The sequence below is a fragment of the Lygodium microphyllum genome, chromosome 18 (assembly GCF_053477565.2).
Source record: "Lygodium microphyllum isolate KBCC chromosome 18, Lygodium_microphyllum_v1.1.10, whole genome shotgun sequence".
Classification (NCBI taxonomy): domain Eukaryota; kingdom Viridiplantae; phylum Streptophyta; class Polypodiopsida; order Schizaeales; family Lygodiaceae; genus Lygodium; species Lygodium microphyllum.
In genome coordinates, this window is record NC_141152.1 from 17284805 (window position 1) to 17297179 (window position 12375).

The following is a 12375-nucleotide window of genomic DNA, read 5'->3' on the forward strand; positions in this document are numbered from 1 at the left end:
GCAGACTATGTTTCTTGATACTGTATACTCTTCATGTGGTATGTTATAACTGTCCATTGCTGTGCACTATACACCCCAATTCAGCCATTGTGTCATATGACTGAAAACTAGATTTCTGTTCTGCTTAACCACAAATCTGTATCACCTTAATGGTATTTAACTGTAAAGGCTACTAAATTTTCTGCTTGTCCAGTCCAATCTCAATGGCATAAATAAAGCATAAATCTGATTCTCAAGGATTGCTGAAGCCTGAAATTATAATGCACATTTTCCAGGTTGAGATCTTGATAGAGTCTCATGGATTTCAGTTAGAGGGTGGTTTAGGTTGTTTCTCAGTTGAGGCTCTTCTTTATGAACCGCATCCATTGTTAGGATCCGTACAAAAAGGGAAGAATGGAGCTACAAAGAGAGCTCAATTGGAAGTCGTGAGTTCATCCACACAAATTGTGGGCGGCCTGGCAAGGAAAACTTTGAAAACATTTATTTCAGTTCCTAAACTCTGGTCTGCAGAACAGGTGAGTGATCTCTTAGCATTCAAATGAAAGTTGGATTTCATAAAATAAGGGATTTCAAATCAAGGTCAACTGTTTTCATGAAGGAGATAATAATGTTTTTCTCATATCAGCATATACTGCAACCTAATCTGGTTTTTTGTCTTTCCTCTTGGTTCTGAAACTTCTTCTGGTTATTATTGTTCATAGCCAAATCTTTATACTCTTGTAATTGTCCTGAGTGATGCAAACGACTGTAAGGATGTTGAATCATGCCAAGTTGGTATACGGCAAATTTCACGACGTGAGAAAGAGCTTCTTGTTAATGGAAAGCCTGTCATGATAACCGGGGTGAATCGTCATGAACACCATCCACGTGTGGGCAAAACCAATATTGAAGCTTGCATGATTAAGGTTGGAATATTGCTCAAAATGAAATCTGAACTTCTTCATTAACCTATTTGGCCTTGTTTCTTTGTGGAGTATGCATTGAATGGGCACTACTTTACAGGATATTGTGCTGATGAAGCAACACAACATTAATGCTGTAAGAAACAGTCATTATCCACAGCATCCTAGATGGTATGAGCTTTGTGATCTTTTTGGCCTTTATATGATTGATGAGGCAAACATAGAGACACACGGATTTGATCCAACATCAAATCCTGCTTCAAGAGAGCAGTTGACATGGGATGCTGCTTGGGCAACTGCAATGCTTGAGCGAGTTATAAACATGGTTGAGAGAGACAAGAATCATGCATGCATTATACTTTGGTCTCTAGGAAATGAAGCAGGGTATGGACCCAATCATGGAGCTCTATCTGGTAAGATTGTTATGCGTATTGAGAATGGCCTCATAAACTTTAGTATAATATGTGTGATTATGCTTACACTCTTTGGAAGTGAGACCTTCTGTTAATTTATGCAGGATCACAGATCTTGGATGAACTGTCCCTTTTCTGTCCATATGATAGAGGATTGACCTTCATTCCTTCATAATTTATACATCGTAGACCCTTGAATCCATTTTTGTTCTTTGAGTATCTTATAAATAAGAAAATTGTTCTCTGAAGGTTCTCCATCTTACTTTCCTGAAGGATGATTTCTAATGATAGGCCTTTTGGTACTCCAAGAGGGTTACAAATTGTTACATGAATTATCTGTTCCTAGTAAGGCAAGACATATAGTTGTCTTTAGGGACCTGAGTGGGGTGAAACCTTCAGTCATATCAGGCATGTCAGCCAACGAGGAGACAGGATATTGGCTGCATGAGTAATGTGTTCTGTCTATATATCCTCATGGTCTTTGGCTTTCAGATGTTTACGTTTGGTAAGATGGCTGATCTGTGATGCCATGGAGGCCTTTTACATGTGCGCATCAAAGTGTAGGGTCAGCGGTGCTTCTTATACAACACTTTTTGAGTTGTAGCACAATTTGGACTCATGAACAGTTACTATGGATCATGCATGGATTTCTTGGCACCTTACGAGATTTTGAGCTGTTGCACAATTTGAACTTATGAACAGCTAATATGGATCATGCATGGATTTCTTGGCACCTTATGAGATTTTGTACTCTTATTAGCCTGACAGTTTGGATATCCATCTAGGTCTTCAGTGATAGCTGCTGCTTTAATGTTACAATGTTGTAGCAGGTTCACCATCCTAGTAGGTTCCCTAATGGATTGTACTTCATGCCTGGAGACTAGAGTTGGCAGCTTCTTCTGTCACTAGCTGAAATTCTCCTCTCTTTCCCCTCTGTTAAACATTAGAAGAACTTGTTTGCTTTCTCCATATCGACTTGCCCATAAGTTGATGTAGCCTTAGACTCAAACAGAAGGCCTTTCATTCATTACCCTAAGAGTTGTTTAGCAGTGGCAAGGAAAATAAAGGCTGCATCAAAAGTTTTAAGGCTGGAGCATGGATGATCTTGTATGCTATCCAACTCGTGGTGGAACTTGGAAGTATACATGGGTATTTGGTTGGGGAAGTAGTTCTGATTGAAGATGTTTGAGATGTAGGTGGTAAGATGTGTGGTTAGCTCCTAAGAGGAAGAAGTGGGGGAAAGGTTAGAAAAGAGGGGAGCGAACATGCTGTTGGGGGGGGGGGGGGGGGGTGGATGTAGTTCTGATTGAAGACCTTTGAGATGTAGGTGGTATGATATGTGGTTAGCTCCTAAGAGGAAGAAGTGGGGGAAAGGTTAGAAAAGAGGGAAGCAAGTGCCCGGGGGGGGGGGGGGGAGAGAACTGCATCCATGAAATCATCTTACCAAGAGTGTAAATCTTGCAATTCAGGCCAATGTGCTAAACTGTTTATATTAATAGCTGGTCCAACAGTTATCAATCCAACAGTTATCAAGGCTCTACCTGTGGATGTGGAGATTGAAGCAACAGTAAGTTCTGGTCAACTTGCCATAGATCCACTGCTCATGAAAGGTGACAGGGTTCCCATCAAATGTAAATGTGGACTTAGAGGAGCTTGTACAAGCAATTGAATTTTTTGAGAGGACCTTTCATGTTAGTGACCATTGCGAAGCCACCGCAAATTGACATGAAAGTGAATTCGTTTGTAAATCATTATCTATGTATTGATTTATAGCCCCCTTCCAGCAAAGAAAAAACGAAACAAAAAACCCACCACCACCACCAAAAAGGGGGGCGGGGGTGCTGAGGAGGGTGAGAAGAGAAAGCATGTGAGGAAAGGATGTCAATAATGCTTAGTTGCCTGGTTGTAGGGGGAAGTGAAGAGAAAAGTGGGTATGTGAGGGCAAGATGGGAAGTGTTGGAATAGGGAGGAGGAGATAATGGCATGAGGAGGGAAAAAGAGTACTTGGTAGAGGGAGAAAGGGAGTTGGGTCAAGAGTGACATGCTGATGGGGGTAGTGACTCTAATGGCAGTCTCATTTGCTGAATTTGACGCATAGCTGTTTGACTTAATGTCTCTTGAGTAGATTGTCTTAGCCTTTATATAGCATCGTTCCAAGGTTCGAGGGAGTTTCAGCTTTGTTGGTGCCAACTTTGAGCGAAACAATAGCTACATAAAAATTTACTAGGGTTAGCTATATACAAGAGTTATTGTTTTTTTTTCAGATTTGGAAATCCACCAATTGTAGAAATTCGGATTGTATTCCAATTCAGCAAAAGCATCCAAGTCAGTTGGTTTTGTAATTAGCAATAAAGATAAGTAGTCATATTGCAAAACAAGAAAGGTCTTGCAAAGGGACTAGCTATATGCAATTCCTCTTCAATCAAAATCTTATCAATCAATTGATGATATTGTAGCTGTGATGGCATGTCCAAATTTTGAGTGAGATTGATAGATTGCAGTAAAGTGGTCCTATAGTAAGTTGGGTCAAATTTAAGTGTATTGATTGTATGTCATTGCTCAGTCATTGCCATAAGGTGACTACCATCTCAAGGAAGCTCAAGTCGATGAGAATACCACTTTTGCAAGAATGAGATTGAGGAATGGCAATCTTGCTCAAGTTGATTGAGTATTGAATGGTCTTTTATTTGGTCATAGAAGCATAAGAATGGATACCTTGGTGTGATTACAATTTCTTGTAAGGGAGGGTATTAGCATACTTAGTGTGAACCAAGAGGCTCTTGCAGTGGGAGCAACTTGAATCGCCTCATTGTCAGCAAGACCCAAATGAATCATTGCAAATAGCTTGGCATAAGAAGTGAATATGGAGTCCAATTGGAGTAGCCATTCTACTTCAGAGGAATAGTCTTTTTTAACCAAATCAATAGCCATGCTACTCAAAGATCAATAGACTAGCAAAGATATCATATGAGCAAGCGTATTAGGTTTGGTTGCCTTGATCTGCATGTGAGTCTGAGCAACCTCCTTAGAAGTGTGTTAGGGTTTAGTCAGCTCAACATGGTCTAACTGTGGATTGATTTAGTAGGAATATCAATAGCTTTGGTTTTAGGATCTAGAATCTTAAGCGCATTGCTTTTTGCTACCATGTCCTTGTTACTTAATGAACATTCATTTAGGATCTCAAGCACATTGCTTTATGTATATCACTCTAATGTATGTCATTTGAACATTCATTTTGCGTAGTAGTAGAGCAAATTAAATATCTAGGTTCAGTGACTAAATAAAAACTCCGCCCATTGCGTCACATAAGCTACCCCTGCCCCCGACTGATCCGTCACACCACCTTCTCCTGATCCATCACGTCCGCCCCGCCTGTTCCCTCCCTGTCGCCATCGCCGTGAAAGATACAAAGAGTATACCAAAGTTCTTGAAGGTTGAGGCAGGAGGTCACTCCTTTAGGCAGCAGGTCATTGTGATTGGGCAACTAGGGCACTGCGTGCGCTGCCATGACTTTGGGCATTAGGCAGCATATTGCATGTGCTTTGGAGCCAAGGCGGCTCCACCGATAGGCCCGCAGGTAGACGTTGACGGTTTTGCACGGGTTCAGAGAGGGAGACGGCAGGGGGGGCCACAGTCAGTGCCCCTCAGACATAGCCGTGACAGCAGGGAGGAGGGCGCGAGCGACGCCCCCCCGGTAGAGCACCCCGTAGCCTCATCCCACTCGGCAAGATCGTAGTCCCCCACATCCACGACCCGCACCATAGGCTACCTCACACAAGATCCCACAACCTCCAGCCCCCTCTTCCCATGCATCCCCCCCTCCCCCCCTGCGCCCGCTTCGGCTCCCCCCTCCTACACAACCACTAGCTCATTTGTCCTTGCCGCCCGACACACTTTCTTGAGACTGGCGCGGCTGTTACCACATGAGTTTTTTCTCAGTGGTCCGTGGTCCTGCATGAGAGTTGCGGAGCGTGGAGAGTTCCCACTACCTTTGGAGGTGGGGATCTTCGTGGTACACAAGTCAAGGAGTGGCAAGGTCCATCTACTAGCACCACGGGATGGACCAAACTATGCCTTCTTCCTTCAGACCTCTCACGCAAGGGATTGGACGATGACACAGATAGAGGAGGAGGTGAAGAGTTAGGTCGCGGACCACATCTCCCAGTGGATGGGAGGAGGAGGACTAGTACTGTTTTCACAGCAGTGGCTAGGTTGTTGCATGATGGACATTAAGTGGTGGGCTGGCGCCGAGGTCCCCCACTCGAGCATTATCTTTTGAGCCCCTCCACAGTGGAGAGCACCGATGGATGTGATCGAGTGGCCCTTGGCACAGGCAGTCCGTTTCTACTAGTGTACAAAGTCACGATCCTCAAGTTGGCTGATAAATGCCTTGGTGTTACCACCTAGAGTATCTATCTCCCCCATGGTCCCACCATGGGGGAATGGAGTTTGCCGTCCCGGCCTGTGGCAAAGCGTATTCGGATGCCCCATAGCTCTTTCTCTTCATCAGTAGCTTCCACACTGAATAGATGCTTGTTCGGTCAGTCATAAGTTTCGCTAGGAGCTTATATCTTGCTTCCTGGAATGTGAATAGTCTCCATTACAGTGGGGCACGTGGTTCAAGGAAGTTGATTGTTTGGTAGGAGTTGCAGCGAGGCCTTGCTAGACGGATTGACATCGTACTTTTGCAGGAGCACAAGCTCACTCCCGCCTAGGCCCATGGGGTAGGGAAGGTACTCCTAGGCAGTTCACACACTTATTGGGAGCACGCCGTCAATGCCCACGACATGAGTGGAGGTGTATGTACCTCTATTGGCCCAAGCTTAACCGCCTGTGTATGTGATCATAGGGCGATTGTGGCAGGGAGGGTTCTATGGATTAGGTTGGATATTGGGGACTCGTGCCTCGGAGTCCTCAATGTTTATGCCCCTACGGAGGTCAAGGCACGTAGTAGTTTCTGGGCGGAGATTGCAGCAGGACTCCCAAAGGTGGACTCCTGGATTGTTGGAGACTTCAACAATCTGGCGGCCCTGGAGGACCAGCATGGCACAGGCAGAAACTACCAGGGTATGGCAGGGGAGGAGGCATGGGAGGTCTTTTTCGTCGTAGTAGGAGCACGCGATGCCTAGAGGGACCTAACTTTCCACAGGAGTGAGAGGTCTTTGGACTTCTCTTGGGGATACATGCAGCTGGGCAAAGTTTTGCTAGAGCGGCTGGACAAGTTCTATGTGGGAGAGTGGGGGTGTTCTCGCGGAGGCCAGGTAGGGCAGTTTGCCGGCACCACTCTGTCTGATCAATGCCCTGTGCTCCTGACACTTGATCCCCTAGTTTCAGCCCTAGGCACACGATCCTGTCGGATCGCTGACTCGATCTACAAGAGGGAGGAGGTGAAGAGATAGATTGAGCAGCTTTGGACTAGGGAGTGGGGCAGGAGGGGCCGGATCGCAGAGGAGGTTGCAGAGGTCCTAGCCGAGTCGAGCAGGATCTACCACAAGGCAGCCCTACTACTGGCCAGGCAACAGAGATTGAAGGAGAGAGCACTGCGACGAGACGTAGTAGCCACACAGAGATCTTGTCGAGAAGGCACCAGGGGACCCCACTCTCCACGCACAGGAGGTGCGCGCATGGGCAGCCCTCGCTGGGGCCTTGAGGACAGGTGCTTGGAGTATTCTTTCGTACCTCAGCAACTTTTTAGGCACGGAAGGGGGACACAATGTGCAATGAGTTTTTTCAGGTTCTTCAGTCTCACATTTCAGGAGATCAAATTCGCAGCCTCCGGGATTAGTATGGGAGGATTTGCTCTATCCCAGATGACATGATGGAGATTGCCATAAACTACTACAAATACCTTTTCCAGCAGGAGGCAGTCTCAGCTAGAGGATAGAGTTGCAGACAGGAGGTTTGGGACGACATCTCATCCCTCGTCATAGAGGAGATGGGTCGCTCCCTCCTAGACCCCTTCATAGAGAAGGAATTAGTGGAACCCTTCCATGCATAGGATGGGCTGAAATTCTCGGGAGAGAATGGTCTTTCCAAGGCCTTCTTCGCTACCTACTGGGAGGTGGTGAAGGACCCCCTATTGCTGGCCTTTCAGGAGATTTTCAGCTTAGGACGGATGCCAGGGAGTCTATGTGCATGTCTTATCAGTCTCCTTCCCAAAGAGGGAGACTGGTTGGAGCTCTCCCAGTGGAGACCGATCACCTTGTTGTCAGTAGCCTATACGGCACTAGCTACGATGATCGGTAGGCGACTCCACCCCATGCTGCCAGACATCATTCATGACACATAGACATGTTTTGTCTAGGATATGAGCATCCTAGACAATGTCTTCACCTTCTTCGAGACGAATGAGTGGGCCCAAGACAGTGGTCAAGGGTTGAATGTACTTCATATGGACTTTGAGAAAGCCTAGGAGAAGGTTGATTGGGACTTCTTTTTTTTTTTCCAAGTAAAATGTGGCTGATTATAATACTCAAAAAACTGATTACAACGGAGTGCTCATGCTCAACAGACTAGTTGGAGCTGATGCAAAGTCACAAATACATCATGTATACAAGCCTCTCAAGGCGGTCTGGGGGGGATGGGGGCAAGAAGCCATGGGGGGGGGGGGGGAGTTGTTTATCGCCAACTAGGGCTGCCTGCCTGCATCATGAAAAACATATCCTTGCTGCCCCAAGTGTGCATGAAGTTACATCGGAGCTCCTGACGAGCTGTGGACGCGCCCTGCACCGGATTGCATCGGCCGCGGAGGGAGTGGATGATGGAGGTCCAAAGCTCCGCTAGGGTCGCCTGTGCTGAAAGTCTCTCTTTGCCCAAAGCCTCCTGACACCGCGCCTTCCAGATATGCCATCCAGTAAGACTCTCTATGATCTTCCATAGCTCCGAGCGGTCTTCTGTGGGTTCCAGTACGTGGTGGATGGGTAGAGCCTCCAAACCGACCACTGCGCACGACCCTGCCTAGAGAATGAATATCGTGTCTTGCATCTCGGCCTCATACAGAAGGTGACGGCCGTGGCTAACTGCCTGCCAACAGAAAGCTCCCCATGAGATGCATCCAAGGCTGTGGGTGCTATACGGCTAAGGATGTGGCATGCTCCTCTCCATGAGTTGCGCCTCGTCACATGACCAGAGGCAGTGCTTCGGGGTTTCGAGAGGCTGCTCTGTGCAGTGCTTACAACCTCCCTCCTCATGCATCTGGGCAAGCCAACTTCCCACCGCCAAGCCTCCATGTGCCACCAACTATAAGAAATATGACACCCTCCTCGGCCTCCAACTATGCCAGAGGTGGCGCCAGAAGGTCCGTCGGAAAGGCTTCGTGATGCTGTGCTCCGCCGAGTGCCTGCTACGTGACAGTGCCCAATCCATATCTTGTTGCATCAGTACGTGCCTTCCAATCCTTGCAGGGTACTCTAGGAACCTAGGTGGCTTCTTGGCGACCGCACAGGCTGGCCATAGCCACTGTCTTGGATCCCAGTCCAACTTTTCAAGTGGTCTGCCCTCCTAGATCCAAAGGGGCCACTCCTTCAGCTCCTTCCAGAAAACATAGGGGTTCAATTGCCATGTCTTTCCTTGAAGGCCCACCACTCGAATCCTCCTCCACGAAAGGGTGGCAATCCCCTCATCCGGCTGCCCTCTGTCAAGGGCCAGACGTCTACCCTCCTGAACTGCGAAGAAAGCCCCCTCGGGGGCGCCGCCCACTCTACCTGCACCTGTAGGGGGATGCGTGTTGGTGGAAACCTAGTTGCCCATACCTCCCTGGGCTCTATCGGCTTTTGTATCGGGGGAGCAAGCCAGTCCAGAGGTATTACTGCGTCTATCTCCCTTCTCCTATATTGCACTCATTTTTCTGGCAGCGTGATACTCACTGCAGCCCCTTCTCGTCCACCATCTTGTACACTTCCCACCATGTCCTGATGGTACGAGCCGGTCTTGCCTCCCAACCAGCCCACTGGATATGGGGGCGCTCACCTATTTGTGCCTCTTCCCGATCTTTGACCTAGGGGTTCGAGATCACTGGCTGACGTCCTATCTCCTCCTGGCAGCCTAGGGGGCTCTGGATTAGGGCCTTATGGAGGCCCTGCCACACATGGAGTAAGCTGCGTAGAAAAGCTGATTTGAGAGGGGGGGTGATCTGGGCTAACGTGAAGATCCATCTCAGGGACGACATCCACTCACCGCTAAGCCTCGGTCTATAGTCCTGAAGGCCCTCCTATGATAAGACCTTCCAGGTTTTCCCGCTTGGTGTGAGACCATGAACAACTAGCTTTCCTAAGAGGGCCATACGTTGATACTCTGGGTCTATGATCCCAAGCCCTCCCTCTGACCGATGCGGTATGATGGCCTCCCACGCCACCTTGGCCTTGGAATCCGTGGAATCATTTGACCTTGACCAAAGGAAGTTCCGCACTAGGCGGCGAAGCTGCACTATGCAAGATGAGGAGAAGCACCAACACGAGGCGATGTACCAGGCTGTCGCTAGGAGGACCTGGTTAATGGCCAGGGCTCGTCCGGCTAGTGAGAGGCGAGCTGTGCTCTAGTAGGTCAGTTTCCTCAGAATAGAATCAAGGACAGGAAGAATTGGATGTCCCAGTCCGTGCTAGAGTCCGGGTCTGTGAGGAAACCAACCGACTTTGGCCACTTGATTTTCGCTCCCGTTGCAGAACAGAACACCTCAAGAGCCAGTCTCACTCTCTCCCGCATCAACTCATTGTCCTCTACGTAGAGGGTTGTATTATTTGCAAACTTTGAGTCTAACAACTCAATCTCTGCTCTCACTGCAAGTCGGAGGCGGTGTAATCCGCTCACACGTGACTTGAGGAAGTGAGACATCGCCTCTGCAAGGAGTAGAGAAAAGTTTGGGGCCAGGTGGCAGCCGTGTCGAATCGATCTCTCCAACCGAAATTGATTGGGACTTCTTAGAGGGCACCGTGGTGAGGTTGGGCTTCCCCCAGGCATGGATCCGTGAGGTCTTTGCACTCTATAGATTGGCTACCAGTAGGATTCTCATAGGTGGCAGGACGGGGGAGGAGTTTTGACTGGGGAGATTAGTCCGGCAGGGCTGTCCTCTGGCCCCGTATTTGTTCCTATTCATTGCAGAGGCGATGTTCTATTTCCTTTGGTCACGTTTGAGCGGGCTACGTGGCCTTTGACTTCCGGTGAGGGAGTGGCCAGGTTGCATGATGGGCATTCACTGGTGGGCTGGTGCCGAGGTCCCACAGTTGAGCAATATCTTTCGAGCCCCTCCATAGTGGAGAGCACCGATGGATGTGATCAAGTGGCATTTGGCACTGGCTGCCCATTTCTACCAATGTACAGTGTCACGACTCTCAGCGTCGCTAATAGATGCCCTGGTGGTACCACCAAGAACATCTATCACCCCCCCCCCCCCCCCCCCCCCACCCGCAAAAAAAAAAACCCGCCACGTACCTCCGACCATCCCACCATCCCTCGATCTTCCTACTCCCCACTCTTCCCTGCTGATCACCCCCCCTGATCTGTACTCGGTACAGGTGATCCCCCTCTGCCCATCCCTTCTCTTCCCACAGGAGGTGATGAGCCACATACGCCTCCATGCTCCTCTCACTAGCAGCCTTGCCCCCCCTCTCCCCACACCGCCACTAGCTCATCTGTCCTTGTCACCTGTCACACTTTCCCGAGACAAGCCCAGCATAGATGCCCATTTGGTCAATCATAGGTTTTTCTATGAGCTTAGATCTTGCATCCTGGAATGTGAATAGTCTCCACTATAGTGGGGCACGTGGTTCCATGAAGTTGATTGTTCAGCAGGAGTTGCCGCTGACCCTTGTTGGACGTATCGACATCCTACTTCTACAAGAGCACAAGCTTACCCCTGTCCTCGCCCATTGGGTAGGGAAGGAACTCCGAGACAGTTCACACAGTTACTGGGAGTACACCATCCGTGTCCACGATAGGAGTGGAGGCGTATGCACCTCTATTGGCCCGAGCCGTACTGCTTGTATACGTGATCATGGGGCGATTGTGGCAAGGGGGGTTCTATGGATGAGATTGGATATTGGGGACTTGTTCCTTGGAGTCGTCAATGACTATGCCTCTATGGAGGTTAGGGGATATAGATTTGAGAGCACCTCCACATCCAGTGGGCTGGGTGGGATGCCGGCCGGTGTTGCACTATCAATACCTTGCGGGAGGTGTAGAGGATGGTGGACTATGAGGTGCTATAGTAGGCATTAGGGTGTTAGAGAGGAGTGGAGCTGAGGAGAAGGGAAATTGATGCAGCAATACCTTAGGTGTGGCTTGACCCCCCGATCCGAGAGCCGGTAGAACCTGGCGAGGTATGGGCCGCTAGATTTTCACCGGTAGGTATTCTCCTACAGGTGACATGCAGAGTAGGTGGCGCCCCCTATGGGATTTTCTCATCGTGTAGGAAGGGGGGCGTTTGGTCCTTGACAGAGGGGAGCAGGATGAGATCATTGTCCTTGGAGGAGGATTTGTGTAGTCAGTCTTTAGGGAAAGACTTGGCGTCTGAACCCTTATGTGTTTTGGAAGGAGTTCCGGGAGTGGGGCTTCCTTATATGGGAGAGTAGGCCACTTGATGAGTTGGAGTGGGACCCTGGAGAGGGGCTATGGCGGGCCATTGCGGTTGCCAAGAAGCCACTGAGGTTCTTGGAGTACATAGCTAGGATTGGTAGACATGTATTGATGCAAGAGGACATGGATTGGGCGCCTTTGCGTAGCAGATATTGGTGGAGCACAACGTCATGGATGCCTTCGGTCAAACTTTCTGGCGCGGCCTATGGGATAGCTGGAGGCCGAGGAGGGTATCGTATTTCCTATGGCTTTTGGCACATGGAGGACTGGCGGTGGGGAGTTGGCTAGCCCAAATGTAGCAGGATGGAGGGTGTAAACGCTGCCCACAACAGCTTTTGGAAACTCCAAAGCATTGCCTTTGATCATGCAAGGTGGCACAGCCCGTGTGGAGAGGAGCATGCCGCATTTTCCACCGCGTGACACCCTGCCTTGGATGTATCTCGTGGGGAGCTTTTTTCTTGCAAGCAATCAGCCACGGCTGTCACCTTCTG

At 48.9% G+C, this 12375-nt stretch overlaps 1 protein-coding gene across 4 annotated transcripts in view; it reads left to right on the plus strand.

The window, feature by feature from the left end:
- LOC148020631 (glycoside hydrolase family 2 protein) overlaps positions 1–12375 on the plus strand; it is a 254701-nt gene that overhangs the window by 82242 nt on the left and 160084 nt on the right. For all 4 annotated transcript variants that reach the window (XM_087698437.1, XM_087698439.1, XM_087698438.1 and 1 more), the window contains exons 7-9: positions 276–515; positions 702–905; positions 1003–1315. In XM_087698437.1, the coding sequence (XP_087554563.1) occupies positions 276–515; positions 702–905; positions 1003–1315 (757 nt within the window). The remainder of the gene's footprint in view (positions 1–275; positions 516–701; positions 906–1002; positions 1316–12375) is intronic.